The following is a 15,756-nucleotide window of genomic DNA, read 5'->3' on the forward strand; positions in this document are numbered from 1 at the left end:
TCCTATTACATTCACAATATCAAGAAGGCACATTAATTAAGTAGGTTTTATGTGCAAAATATACCATGAACTGTGGCAGAAAGTAATGAAAAAAAAATCATCTAAATAAAACAGCTCCTGATCTCAAGAGCTCTTCAGTCTAGCAGGTTCTGAAATGAGGCATGCACCAAAATCTATAAGATAGTTAGTTCTAAGCATCATGGGTCATGTTGACAAATCATGTTTTTAATCTTCAAATTTAACGCCAGAGTTACTGATAAATTTTTTTGTGTGTATGTGAGTAGAAATTTGTTAAATATATTATAAATAATTATAAAACTGATCTGCATCCTGTGAGGAGGACTCTGTTAGCTAAATGGTAGAATGACATTTAATACGTTTCCCTTTTTGCCAGTGAATATGGAAGGTTGGTATGGAATCAAAGATGTTCACGTTTTTATTCAAGTTGCGTATTATTCAAATGCATATCACTCATGTTTGAAAATAAGATTCAAGTCCAAATTGGGCAATGAAATTTATAGTCTGAATCAATTCATTCTCCCAAAAGTATAAGTGATAATTTATTTAATATGTGCCTAAGGTGTGAATCATGAGGAAGACTAATCATTTGTAATTCAAAGGAGACTAATAACTTACGGTCAAATTTTGCATGGTATATGAATTTATTATAAGTGTTACAGGTTATAGTATTATATTTTGGTATAATATATTAATTTATGATAAAAAAAAGATCAACAGGATGGTTAAAAGGTGAAGCTATTAATTTTTCAAAGAACATTGCCCTGTTTGGAAGTTACCTGTTAGGGTCTCTGAGAAACAACTGCCAAGACACGATGAAACATGGGACAATTTTATTAAGGGGACACTTAGGCAAGAGAAAATGGGGTGGTGGGATTGATTAAGGCTGGCTGAGCCGTCCAGCTCTCTCTGCATGTAAAGGAGAGAGGGAGGGCTTGTGAGATCAGAGTGCTAGCCCACTGTTGCAGTCGAAGAAAGATTTAGCAAAGTTTTGGGGAGCCCTTGAGTCAAAGTCAGAGGAGTCCCATGTTTCCCAGGAACAAGTCATTGGCATGCCTGCTGTGGTCAGCCACTGCTGGGAACAGCCCATGGAGCATATGGCCATGGCCCAAACTCCAGGCAAGTTCTAGAGCCTGGCAGCTGAGATCCCCTACTTGGAGGTCTGTGAGGCATGCTTCTGTGGCTTATCAAGTGTGGTTTTCACTTTGTTAAGCCCATTTGGCTCATAGAGGATCTCAGCTGCCAGGCTCTAGGGCTGACTCTATTGCCTTGGGTCTGAGGTGACGCAAAATATCATGCAGAGAGAGACTGCTTCCTTCACTTGGGACAAAATATAAACCCAAAGGCATGCCCGCTCCTCCAGGGGACCTTACCTGCCTATAGTTACCACCCAGTTAATCCCAATCAGGGGATTAAGTCACTGACTGGGTGCAGGCTCTCATAACCCAATCATTTCACCTCTAAGCTTTCTTGCATTGCCTCACACGTGAGCGTTTGAAGGACACTTAATGTCTAAACCATAATAGAAGGCCACTGTTTCTAACTCCCTATTGCACTTAAAATATAGAAGGACTCACCAGGTGCAGTGGCACATGCCTATGATCCCAGCAGCTCAAGAGCCTGAGGCAGGAAGATTGCAAGTTCAAAGCTAGCCTCCAGGACTGGGGTTGTGGCTCAGTGGTAGATCACTTGCCTAATATGTTTGCAGTACTGGGTTTGATTCTCAGCACCACATAAAAAAATAAATTAAAAAGTTAAAAAAAAAAAAAAGAAGAAGCAACTTAGTGATGGCGTAAGCAACTCAGTGAGACCCTGTCCCTAAATGAAATACAAAAAATGGCGGGGGAGTGAATCAGTGGTTGAGTGCCCTGCATTCAATCCCCAGTCCCCCCAATCCCCTGCAAAAATAGGACTCAATGACTTTGGTCATGGTAGTGTATTGATGGTTCCAAGCTGTGGTTGGAAGATCAAGGGTTTACCTGAGCATCTCACTTCAGGTGATACCATTATCAGGTGACTACATTTACTTTTCACATTCAGAGATCCCTGTAAAATTAAGCTCTGAGTTATGTGCCTGGATAATTTTAAACTTTAGAATAGCTGTATGATTTGTTTAAATAAAAGATGGTCGATGATTTCACTCTTTCTGAGTGACGGCTTTTACATATTCGATGTGAGGCTGAAGAGCCAAGAGGTAACCCAGATTCCTGCAGTTGAGATTTGGGCCAGATGTCAACAGAGTGTACAGTCAGCAAGGAACACCCGTCTACCAACATCCTCTGAAAAGCTTTAAGAGCACCTTCCAATGAACGGGAATCCTTTATATAAGACTTACTTTAATACCTAGAGCGGAAGAAAAAAGGTGACCTAGATAACGGAAGGAGGCTGATTTTGTAAATATATTGTGAAATGACTCCCAGGATAATGGGCTAGTTATTTTAAAAGCAAATTTTAAAAGAGAAGAAAAACAAATTGATCTTAAAATCTTTTAAAATTTTATCAGATCCATTGCTTTTTAATTTTTTAAAAAATAGAACGGTCATTGACTATCTCAAATGTATCGTGTAACTTCATCCTTGTGAAGACTTAGGTAGATTGCAAAGGGTCATTCATAGCATTAGACTGGCCATAGTTAGAAACTTTCAAGATACCTTTTTTTTCCTACCATGATAGATGAATATAGATCAGAATGGACATTTCCCAAACCCAAAGAACATCCTCGATGCCAAAAGAAACATATTACTTGATTTTAATTACAGAGCAAATGATAAGGTGAAAATCGTGATTTTTGTCACGAGGCACATGTAATCTGGAGCACGTGGTCCTTCTGGGGTAAGGTGACAGGTGTAGCCTCTGATGATGGTGTCCGCTTCCTTGTTCTCACTTGGCAGTCAAGCATACTAAAACATGAATTCTGCTTACATTTCAACAAATACCAACGATAAAAGCAAAAGTCATTAATCCCAAATAGTCTATTTTCAGGTGCCAAATCTTGAAATCTGCATGCAATGATAAAAGAAGAATTATTTCCAAAATAAAGAGGAGAAAAGGATAGGGCTAAGTAAAAATAAAGCCACCATGAGGCACTTATGCTAATGTGGAAATGAATTCATTAAGGATGTGGATAGAAGAGAGAGGCTGGGGTTAAGAAGTGGATAACAAAGCTTTGTTTGAGATGGGGAGCGGGGCTGTAGCAAGCAGGTACTTGATGATTCAGTGTGATAATAATCTCAGGATGAGTCAGAGTGAGAACTCTGAAATTTGAGTTCTGCCTGATGTCGTCTGTTCAGTGTAATGGAGTCATAGAGATGATTTTCGTGTTGTCATAGCATAATTTGATATTGTTACCAAAAAAAAATTACCTACTGCTTCATATCTGCTAGTCATGCTTATTAACAGTGATTGGAGTAAAAAAAATGTTGTTCTAGTTCAAACTCATGGATAGATCAAAGTCCTGATAGACAGAGAAGAGGCAATTCCGTGCAATCTCATCTTCCTTGTGCAAAGGCAATGAGCCAGATGTCATTTCTTTATTAAGTATGTCCTTCATAATGTCATAAGTTCCAATGTCAAAGTGAGTGATTTGTCTGCGAGTTCCCTTAAGGTACATGTTTATAGGAAAATTGTATAAAAACATTTCTCTAAGATGGAGTTGACCAAAGGAAATAGGCAAGTATAAATTGTTTGGTTAATTCCCGAGGCTTTTATTGGGTCACAGTTCTACCACATGAAAAAAAAAATCCCAGTCAAGATAATTACATAATCTTAAAGTTGCATAAAACCTCTTATGGGAAAATGTGCCCATGTTTGAAATAACGATATCATTTAACCCATTGTAAAAATGACTATTAAAAAGGCTGAGCAAAGTTCCAAGTTGCTGTTTGTTACTTTTTATGTCCAATTTACAGTCGTGCACAAACACAGTAGCTTGTTGGTGTTTGACAGTGGCAATGGGGAAAACCAGGTCTCATCAAACCAATGGGGTGGATAGTCCTCCATAATTAACCATAATTAACGGGCTGTGTTACACTTGCCTTTTGTATCTGAAATGATTGTTAAAATTAAGTTCTGAGTTTTGTTCAGGGGTTGATTTTTATGTGAGAAGAGTTTTCTAAAAGCCCCAGGACTGTTCTCGCTGGTTCTGAGCAGTAGCTGTGGTATACTCAGAAGCGATGACCCATTGGGATCATTTATCTCTTCAGAGCTTGCAGAGCCAGGAAATGCACTCAGTGGCGATTTAGGCCAGATGTAAATAAAGTGTGTGGTCTGAGGGAAGAGAGCGTCTCCTCCTTCTCCCCAGGAGAGCTTTAGGAACACTCTTCAATCTCAAGGATATTTTAAGAACAACCGGCTTCAAAGCCAAGGGGGTCTATAAAAAAGTTTAATTAGATTTCTTAAGGTCACTGTGATTGGGCACATATCTTGTCAAATGATACTTAAGATGAGACAGATTGTGCTGAGAGCAAAAGAGAAGTTCAGGTGAGAGTGAGATAGCTACCTGTAAATAACTTGTGTATTAATTAGGTTTTCAAGTTCATATCACAGAGCAGTGCGTTTGGCAGGCGAATAAATATCTTTTTATGATGAACTTCTCCATTATCCGCATAGCATTTGTTGCATGCTTTGCCATTTTATTTTCCCACTAACTCTTTTCTTGTGGAGTCTTGGTGTAATTGTATACAAGGAAATAGAGCACAGCTTGGTTCTAGCCCTGGATCTTCCTTTGATTCATTGCACCATTTTCTGGAAAGTCTTCCTTATCTTTATCTTTATGGATTCAAGATATTGAGATTCGTTTTAAAGATGGTCCCTTTTCATAGGTTTGACATTTTCAATGACTTATATTTGTTTTCAGAGTTTTTATATTTAATTTTTTTTTGGTCATGGGAGTCCCTAGAAATTTTATAAAGCACTGCTTGTAATTGTTCTTACATTTACTGTCATATCTTTCCAGATACAGTTCTTGCTCTGTGATAGAAAGGCACTCCATCAAACTCTAATTTCTTGGTACTCCATTTTTCATGTGGACCTTTTGCTAAAAGTTTTCCTTTTTACACAAATGGAAATCATTTCCTTTGTTGGCCTAGACAATTGAGGCTTATTTTTCAATAGGCAGGACCATCCAAGAATCTAAGTCAGTTAAGAAGTTTATAACCAGAAACATCCAAAACACAGTGGTCTTATCAGGATTGCTGGAGAGAAACATTTATCTCTAATTCCTTCCTCTACCTTCTCTTTTCTAGCCCTATTCACAGTGTTGGCATTTCAGGAATCAGATAACAGGAAAGATGTATATTTTTGCTTATTGGCTTTGTTAGCATAATGATCAAAGCAGATAGATGATGCTCTATATTTCTTTTTTTAAAATTATTTTTATTTATTCTTAAGTTTTAGGTGGACACATATCTTTATTTTACATTTATGTGGTGCTGAGGATCGAACCCAGTGCTTTGTGCATGCTAGGCAAGCGGTCTACCACTGAGCCACAACCCCAGCCCCGATGCTCTATATTTCTGGGGTCAGCCTTGCTTTTGAGCCACTTAGGGGTATAGCGATTTATTTTGTTGGATTCAGTTCTGGGAAGATAGTGGCTAAGTCCCTTGCAGTTTTCCTCCACTGTCAGTACTATTTCCACCCACTGATGGCCTCAACACCAGGAGTCATGGTCTCCAGCCCAACAGGAAGGATGAATCTAGAGAGTGCCGGTGAGACAGCTGTCCTGGGTCTCCCTACTTTCCGGGTTGGAGTGTCTGGGGACCAGCCTAGAGAAGTCTCAGGGAAAGAATTTGACTTGTGTGGGTCCTGGGGAATGCTTGCTTTACAGAGACCCCTGGGTCCCTTGGTAAAAGATCAGCATCAGAAAACACGGATTTGCCAGTTTTCTCAGTTTCCCACAGAGCTGAGGATGAGCTGAGATTTGGGTCAGGTCCTTCCCATTCCAGTGTTGGGTGAGGAGAAAAGACTCCAAGGTGCTCTGAAGCCACTGCATTGCAGTTCCAGGGCCACAGGCCGCTACATTGTTCTCTGTGTGTAATGGTCAATTTGAATTGTCAACCTGATTGGATTAAGAGAAGCCCATGATTAAGAGGCTTATAGGTGTGTCAATGAGGGTATACTTAGGAATGATTGGCAGGTGGGATAGCCAATTGAAATGGAGACCCTCCCTACGCATGGGCAGCACCATCCAATAGCATGAGGGCTTGGATGGAATAAAAGTTGGAAGAGCAAGGAAGAAGCAGCAGATACTAGCTGAATTCTTCTTGAATGAGTTCTTGATTGCTGCTGGGATCATCTGAGGATATTGGACTCATGCTATTTCACTCTTCCAAAGTGGACTCTTTCAGTGATTCTCCAGAAACCTTCAGTCTTGGACTAGGGTAGCACCTTGATCCCTCTTGTTCTGGGGCTGCAGCCTCTTGGATGGGGCAGCTACTGGCTCTTTCAGCTCTCCAGCCTGCAGACAGCCACTGTGGACCATCCAGCTTCTGGTCGCATAAGCCAACCTAAAAAATCCCCTTTTTATAATTGTACTTCCTGTTGATTCTGTTCCTCTAGAGAAGCCTAATACACTATGTTTCAGCCAAATAATGCAGGAAGTTACTGAGCACCAGCAAGTAAATTTAGAACAAAACTCTGTACTTAAACAAATTGAGCATCAATAAAAGAGGAGGAAAAAGCAAAGCAACCAGAAAGAATCCATATCAGAGTAGAGCTGTTCTAGGAGACCACACCAGCATGAATGGAATGTAGTAAGAGCAAGTGAAGAAAATTGTAGCAAAGCAACAGAAAGAACCAGAGGAACTAAAAAAAAAAAATATGATTTCCCCCCAAACTAAAACATTCAACTGGAAAGAATGATGTTTATGATCTATAAGTAAAAAGCATTTGACCCACACAAAAAGAAGCCCTAAATGATAGAAATCAGGATGGGAAATAAAGTACAAATGTACAAAGGAGACTTCATGTAAACAAATGTCACTCTAGAAAGATCAAAAGGGGAGAGAAAACAATTGTTGCTTGCATAGTCTATGAAATGTGCTAGGCTCAATAAAAACTGTGGGTACAGAGTGAAGGAGCTCACCATGTTCTCTGCAGAACAGGGAGAACAAACACTCACCTAGGAACCATCCAATAAACATGACAAAATCACGAGGAATCTTACAAATTTTGAAAAAGAAAGAATAGAGACAGAAGGTATGGTAGTAATATCCATAGAGGACCAGGTAAATAGGACTGTGAAAAGAGTCATCCCTAAAATAAACACACTGAAAAATAACCTAATCCATCAAGATAATTTCCTGTTCCAGGTTCCCTCCATCACTTGGGCCAGTTTATTTTCTTCACAGTATTATCGCTCTTGGAAATTCTCATTGCGTTTCTGTTTCTATGCTTATTATCTGTCCTCTCTCCTAAAATGCAAGACACCTGAATTGCAGGGAATTTGTTTCCTGTCTTTAGGTCTGAAAATAGTAAACACTAGCTCACTGTCAAGTTTTAAATTTTAAGTTTCAAGTTTTAAAGGTTTAGGTTTTTGCATGATAATTTCTAAGTGGGGAAGGTGCATTTGGTTTGTAAATATGATGTTTCAAAATATGCCTCATGCCAGATTTTTTAAGGGATATGAATTTTGACTCTTCCATTTTCTTTCAGCTCAAAAGGTAAGATTATTTTAAAAGCCTCTAGAAATGTTATTCAACATTTGCACCTTGTAGAAGAAATGGGAAAAATGCTATACTGATTATGTTACTATTATATTTCTTTTTTTTAAAATTTTTCATTAAGTTTTTTAAAAAAAATCTCCCCAAACAAGAATGCTGTCATTCTCTAGAATATATGTAAGTTTGAATGTGCAGTTGTTCTCTCACGTTGATGGGGTGTTGGTTTCAGGACCCTGAGGACATCAGGATCCACAGATACTTGGTTGCCTTGGTAGACAGTGGCATAGTGTTTGCATTTGACCTATGTACGTCGCCCATGTACTTGAAATCATCTCTCTGTTACTTATGGTACCTAACACAGTGTAAATGCTATGTAGACATTCATTATACTATATTGTTTGGGGAATAATGCACAATAATGGCCTGTGCTGGTTTAATACAGACACTGTTTTTTAAACAAATATTTTTGATCTGAGGCTGGTCAAATCTGTGGATGTGGAACCCACACGTACAGAAGGTGAACTGAGTACCCAATCAAATGAGCAGCTTCTGTGATGGTGGACTATTATATCTTTGGTTCTATCTACACGGTGTCCCTATTAAACAGCACAGATGCTGCATATCGAGGGCCAATCACATGCTTCAAAAGCTCCCAGTCGTGTGTGTGTGTGTGGGGGGGGGGGGGGTGGGCAGAGTAACATTCCCTCAGGGTTATCCTTATTTAGGGAGATAGGAAAGCTGTAGTGGTTGCAGGTAGGGGTGTCAGACATGGCCCCCAGAACTAGAACACCGGGGCCTGAATACCTGTGTTCTGAGTCTGTTCATGCAACAGCAATACATATATCACTACTTCTTCTGTCTCTGTTACAAGAGCCAGATACATGAAGCCTTTCTACAACTGGTGTTGAGATTTCCCAGGTTAATGACCACACATTTTTCAGTATGCCTAATTAAGAAGGATAAGGCAAACTCTCTGGAAATGATTAAAGCCCCCACAGGAAAGAGATGCAATTGCTCTAATCTTAAGTTTCCTTTTTTACAGAGAATGACTCTCACAATACCAAACATTCCATCAGTATTTTTGTCATTAGATATAAGATGTGAATAAAAAATGGTTTTTCTTCAAAAACCTTGATATAATAAGAAAAGATAGGTTCAGTCTGAGTTAAGTTCCCCAGGGTCACTTAAAAACTATCATCAATCCCAGAGGCTTGGGGGGTTGAGGCAGGAGGATTGTGAGTTGGAAACTAGTCTCAGCAAATTAGTGAGGCCCTAAGCAACTCAATAAGACCCTGTCTCTAAATAAAATATAAGAAAGTGTTGGGGATGTGGCTCAGTGGTTAAGTGCCCCTATGTTCAATCCCTAGTACCAGAAAACAACAACAACAACAAAACAAAACAAAACAAAACAAAAACCTAGCATCAAGCCAAAAAGAAACCCAAAACAAAATGAAGATAGACACTGTGGAAGATACAAGCTCAGAGAAGGAATTAATATTGCAACCATAAAGTGTATCATAAACCAAAAAATCTATTGTTTGGTGCCCAACAGTCCTGGAGTCCAGCACCTAGTGCCAGTGACTATAGAACCACAGGCAAATTGTTAACATTCTGGATCCAAGTGTCACATCTGTATGATCAGAATAAAATACTCATGTGGCTACTATAAAATTGAAATAATAACATAATAGCAAATCCCTTAGAACAGTGCCCAGCACATAATATGTACCTAATAAATACTTAATATCTATTGTATTATTATTTTTTAAAGAAAGACAAAATGTGAATTTTGACTGTGTCCACATATGTGCAGGGTAAGGGAGAGTAAACCTGCTGTTTTGTGATCTTTTTGGATGGATGAATACATGGTAGTCTGATAATATTATAATTTTGTAAAGTCTGCAATAAATTCCCTTTGTCTAGATTTTATGCTTGCAAAACAACTGGTTTTGACATATTCTTAGCTGTCAAATTATGAATTAATATTCTGGCATTTAAGCCAATCTCTGTTCTAGAGCAGTCCAATGCTTTCTTTAATGTGGGAGGAGGTGTTATCTGTGGAGGGCACAAATGTATTTCTGAGTAACAGGCTTTCATTAAAACATAAAGCACAATGAGGTATGAATGTTTTCAGGGCTGCACCTAATTAAGGAGACATCCCCGTCACTTTGGAGGATGGCCCTACTACATAATAGTACCAGTCCCCTGGCATGTCTGGGTGGGATCAGCAAGTATCCAACCGGACCACATTGGCAGGCGGAGCAGCTGGTAAGGGTACTCCCAGGGCCAGCGTTCTCACTAGCTCTGTTATTACCATGGGTTAAATCTCGAAAGCTGAAGAGAAGTCATTTCTAAATCCAGGACACCTCTCGGCACTGACTGCAAGCCCTCTCATAAATACATTTTAATGATCTGTTTTTAAATTTGAAATATTATGACCTCTCATTAGTTCATAACCTGACCTCTTCTTCTTAGGGAGCCTTTAATCATTTCCAGAGAATTTGCTGGATCATTCTCAATTAGCCGGACTCACAAATGGTTTTTATTAACCTAGGAAATCTCCACAGTAGTTGTAGAAAGACTTAACAGACCTAATTCTTTTATTAAAGATAGAGGACAAAGAAATTTTGGTAGCTGTATATTTAATGCTATTTCATTAAACACCCAGAATATTCATTTTCTGTGTCATTGCCCATTTTCACTTTTCATTATTGTTAATATCCCAGTGTATCTTTGGCATTACAGAACACAGTGATGTGGACCAGGAGACGGCACTGGCTGGTGCCCAGGGCTTCATGGGCTGCCTCTCTGCAGTGCAGCTCAGCCATGTGGCCCCTCTGAAGGCTGCTCTGCACCCCAGCCACCCGGCCCCTGTCACCATTACAGGGCATGTGACCGAGTCCAGCTGTGTGGCCCCCGCTGGCACTGACGCCACATCAAGGGAAAGGACGCATTCCTTTGCAGGTGAATTAAGACTTTCCCACTACCCAGTCACAAGCCCAGCTTGTCCATGGGTTTTGAAAACTTCTGATTTTGTTGTTTTGCTATATTTTCAAGACGGGTTTCTAGAAAGGGCTTTTTTTTGTTTAATGTTCAGTTCTCTGTCACATTTCTTTTGTATATTCTTATTTGTTGCAGTTGACATTGTTTAAATTAAAAATTCACATGGATGCCACAGTCCTCTCTAGCATTCTGGCCTAGTTTAACACATGAACGGAAATTTTCAAACTTTGTTTCTTTGACTTAGCAATATGACCCCTGGTCCTTTTTTTGTGCTTTAACTGCAGATCATTCTGGAACAAAGGATGACAGAGAACCCCTCACTAATGCAATCAAAAGTGACTCTGCAGTAATTGGAGGTAATGGGACATGTGCATGAGCTCTTCCTTGGTTCTTTTTTTTAATATTTATTTTTTAGTTTTAGGTGGACACAATATCTTTATTCTACATTTATGCGGTGCTGAGGATCAAACCTAGTGCTTCGTGCATGCTAGGCAAGCACTCTACCACTGGGCCACAACCCAGCCCCTTCCTTGGTTTTTACTGTCATTACTTATGTAGACCCTCTCTAGGAATAACCTACACCCATCACTAAGGATGTCAGGAAGGCAATGGGATGGGCACTGTTTGTGTTGGATTGTCTTTTAGAATCTTCCTAAACACTTGGCTTCCTTGGAAACTTTCAGTATAAATAATTGACAATTTCACTGAAGCATCACACTCAAAGAGCAGTTGCAAAATGGTAATAATGAATGTTATTGAGCTTGAAAATGGCCAACTGTAAGCCCTCCGGGATTCTGAATATATCTGAGAGTATCTTTTTTCTTTGGGTTTTTAGATATATCACTGTTTCCACCAAGGTTCATGTAGAAAGTAGGAAAACCAACATTAGAAGCACATATCTAGTGTTGCCTTCATGCTTGATAGAAGGGCTGTTTGCATGATGGAGACGCTCCTATTGATGAAGATTACACCCAGTTGCATTTTAATCACATACTAGCTTGATGGACTAGAAGTGATTAGTAATTTTAAATTAGAGAATTAGCAGAAAAACTCTTAAAGTATATCTCCCTGGTAAAGTGACAGCATATTCTCTGAGATATAATTTATTCAGAACCAACTCCAAAAATAAACCTTTTTTCTTCTTGATTAATGCTCTTAAGAATATTATTAATCAGATTATTGAAATGTTAAGTAGTTTAGCTTTTCTCCGCAGTCTGAATGTGATATGGACATACAGAAGTAAATATGCTATTGCATAGCCACATGATGTGATTATTCTTATGTTTTAGCAACTCACTGGGCTTTACTAATACTTAATCCACTTGGATCTATTTTTACACCTCTAGCTATCTAGACTTGAGTTTTCTTATAGTAGTTAGGATTGTATTTAGAAGCAAAAATACTGGTCAAGTATTTCTGACCATTGCTACTTCTATTACTTTTTCTCTTTCTAAACTTAATGATGTATAAATTAAAGATACATAGAGTAGAACTCCCATTTGATCATATGAAAAGCCCCCCAAAATTTTTGAGTAGTAGTTAGAATAATTTGTAGTTAATAGTTATAATAGTATGTCTGAGAGTAGTATATATTACAATAAAAAACTCACTTAAAGCTATAGGATTTATCATGTGCTAACATTTAAAAATAGGATTCCTCACCAAGCAAATTATCTCAGTCTCATGATACCACTCTTTCCATGCATTTATTTAGTATAGATATAGGTAACTATAGATACTATGACCGAAATAAGTCTAGGGCACGGTAGAGTCAAGCCAATGTTAGAACAAGTGCTCAATCTTTAGACTATTATTGTTGCTTTGGGCAAAGGTCATTTACAAGAATTATAGAGTTAAGGAGGAAATGTGCTATAATTCATTGTACTGTCATCCAACAGCAAAAATAAATTACATTTTACCTGTGAAATTCTCACTTAGCTCATATGCATATGGCAGAGAGAGATATTATAGAAGGGTTGTCCTTCGAGGGTTCTCCAGAGTCCATGAAACCAGCTCTCAACTTTGCAGGGACAGGGACTGAGCTACAGAAATAGAGCAGCTGGTAGTGGCCATCTAAGCTCAAAGGCCTCATCTGGACCATGTGTAATTTATCTGTTAAATCACAGTGTATCCTCCTCCAGGGTGTTATTCCATCTGTACCATTGCTGTACAATTTTTGCCCATTGTCTATTATCATAAATTGCAATCACTATGTAACTACAGTTATCCACTTAAGCATTTTCTAAACTGGCTAATTCCCCTGTGTTCTACATCCTACATGATCCTTCTCTTCATTTAACAAACAAACAAAAAAACAAAGGTGAGTATAAGTAAAAGATGGGAGAATAAGACATCTAAGGTAGTAACCCAGATGCTGTGGGGTGTTTGGCCAGGCTACCTAGATGTGGATAGACAAGGTTTAGACAGACAGGAAGCTACGATTCCTCATGAAAACAGTCCCATACAGATCTTTGGATGCAACATCATAGAACACAGCAGTTGGCTGAATTTTATACAGAATATTTTGTTTAATTGTTATTTTTTTTATTTCATTTAGTATAACAGGTGAGATCAAGGTTTTTCTTGGGCACAGTAAGACAGACATAAAACTTACTCCAGATTAAAGGAGATAAAACATTTCAAAAATCATCCCTGATTTGACTGGCTGGATGCCCCATCTGGGCCAATGTAATAGTGACATTTACTCTATAATTGTAGTGGGCTGCTTTCTGTAACACATTCCATTGAAATTATTCAAATCTCCCTCCTTAAGTCAGAGGCTTTTAAATCAGACACAGACAGATTTGTAACAACTCCACTGTTTTCCTGAGACATAAACTATGAATAACAAATGGATATTTTGATTAAAATTATTCTTTACTAATATAATTAGTAATAGCAAAAGTAGTCATACCCATTAGCAAGCTCTTTAGATTTCATGTACCTAAGTCTGTTATCCCATTGGTATTATACTAATTGCAACCTTTCTCAGGTGAGGTTGACCTAGCCAAAAATTGGCTTGCCAATATTGTGATCTACCATAGAGAATCTGGTTAGTAAATAATCTGCTTTGGAGTCTATTGTGACTGATAAGAACCTTTGCATCTCTGACTTGAATCTATTACAGTTGCATAGTATACATCTACTTTATATTAGAATGGAATCTTAATTTTGCAATTTGAGATTCGATAGGCATTGCTATTTTCATATACTTATTTTTATCTGAAAACCTGCATTAGTTGATACCTCCACTGATCTCATCATAAAAGCCTTTAGATATGAAGGAACTATGAAACTCATGGTGATGGATGAGTTTTCTAAATTCTGTTTTATTTATTTTTTTAATTGTAAGTGTGAATTTTATCATTAGCAATGTATACTGTGAGTTTGTCTTTCTGGAAGTGACAGATCAACTTCATTTGGGAGAAAATTTCCACCAGTTATCCATACCTGAACAACCAGAGTTTGCCTGTTGGTTATTCTTTAAATAAAAGTGGTGTTACATGCAGCACAGAGAGGCTTGTTCGGATCACAACTCAGGCCTCCACGTGGTGTGGTGTTTTCCTGGAGACAGCCCGTTATCCTCAGAGTACCCCTGGAGAGCATTGTATAGATTTCCCATTTCAACACACAAAATGTTAAAAAGACTTGTAGTCAAGGGATGAGATTCAGTACACTGAGCAGCATTTACTGCTTCACCTAAAGCATCCTTATACATATCTGGCTTTTGATTGGCAGCGTGAGATCTTCTACATAATACATTCAATGACTATTATTATGCTTGAGTATCCATGCCTTCATTTGCACTAAGTACCAGGGATTCCATCTAGTTTCATTTTATACCATCAGTGGAAATTTCAGCACTGTGAAAATGGCATCTCAGAATAATCCTAAGATTGCCTTTTTACCTTTTGGGTCCCTCCCCCTAAGTATATTAAGGACTCCCCCTGCCACCTCAGGGTTCATAGGACTACAGAAGATTACAAGACTTATCTCTGAGGACTACAGACCTAATGCAAAGCCAGGTTGATAACTACAAGCATAAGTGAAAAATCATAGTGCTTAATTTTTTTGCTTAGAACAAGAAGTTTCAAAACAATATTCCTTCAATGGAAGTGATTGAAATGTATCCTTATATTCAAATTTGTGTTTATTAGGATTATTCATATACATAATCTACTCCTGTTATTCAACAGTATAACTTCATCCTTACACATTTAATTATGAAAACTTTAGACTCTTTTTCTACTTACTATTATTTTGTAATTTTAGAACAATTAAAACCTGTCCGTAGGAAGTGGCTACATGGTATAAGAGTTATCTAGGTTACACTTTGTGTTAAATACGAATGCACTAAGTGAATCCAAGATGATGTGCATTCGGAAATGGAGGTGAACCCACAAGGTTGGCAGAACTCAGAAGTAAACTCAATATATTGTGATACTGCTGGAATCAGAAATACCCGAAGTTTTCTTATTTCCAATTTATATAAATAGAAGCTTGATTTAAGCAGCAAATAATTTTTCTGAGGACTTATTAAGCAATGACATCAACCCAGTTCCTTTCCTGACAAAAATTGTGACTTTATGTTTCTCTTCTCCTCTCTTTCTAGGTTTGATAGCGGTTGTGATCTTTATCTTGCTTTGCATCACTGCTATAGCCATTCGCATTTATCAGCAGAAAAGGTTATACAAAAGAAACGAGGCAAAAAGGTCAGAGAACGTAGAGAGTGCTGAGGCCGTTTTGAAAAGCGAACTTAACATACAAAATGCAGTCAATGAAAATCAGAAAGAGTACTTCTTCTGATTGATGGGCAGCTGCCATCTCATGATAATTAGGACGGTCTGTTCCAATAGCCAGGGGCTCTCCATGGACAAGAACTGTTCTTACACTGAATGTACAGGCGATGGATCTGCAGCACTACCCTCTTGCCATGTCCAGGCTCTGGATGGCTCCAGGGGACCTCCTCCAGCGACAAGCTTCTCGTAGCCATCATCCTATGTAGCGAGGACCTAGATCTTGCTGTTAATTTTCAAACGTTCTGATATGATCTAAAACAAGCTTATCTTGCTTCATG

The 15,756-nt window shown here is 38.4% G+C and overlaps 1 protein-coding gene across 6 annotated transcripts in view; it reads left to right on the plus strand.

The window, feature by feature from the left end:
- The window catches only part of Cntnap4 (contactin associated protein family member 4), a 237,479-nt gene extending 221,994 nt beyond the window's left edge, over positions 1 to 15,485 (plus strand). For 5 of the 6 annotated variants that reach the window (XM_026409135.2, XM_026409141.2, XM_026409140.2 and 2 more), the window contains 3 exons: positions 10,422 to 10,640; positions 10,964 to 11,035; positions 15,292 to 15,485. In XM_026409135.2, the coding sequence (XP_026264920.1) occupies positions 10,422 to 10,640; positions 10,964 to 11,035; positions 15,292 to 15,485 (485 nt within the window). The remainder of the gene's footprint in view (positions 1 to 10,421; positions 10,641 to 10,963; positions 11,036 to 15,291) is intronic. The other variant, XM_026409139.2, reaches the window with a different exon arrangement.
- Positions 15,486 to 15,756: the final 271 nt, after the last annotated feature.

Source organism: Urocitellus parryii, chromosome 15, assembly GCF_045843805.1.
Source record: "Urocitellus parryii isolate mUroPar1 chromosome 15, mUroPar1.hap1, whole genome shotgun sequence".
In the NCBI taxonomy this organism is placed as follows: domain Eukaryota; kingdom Metazoa; phylum Chordata; class Mammalia; order Rodentia; family Sciuridae; genus Urocitellus; species Urocitellus parryii.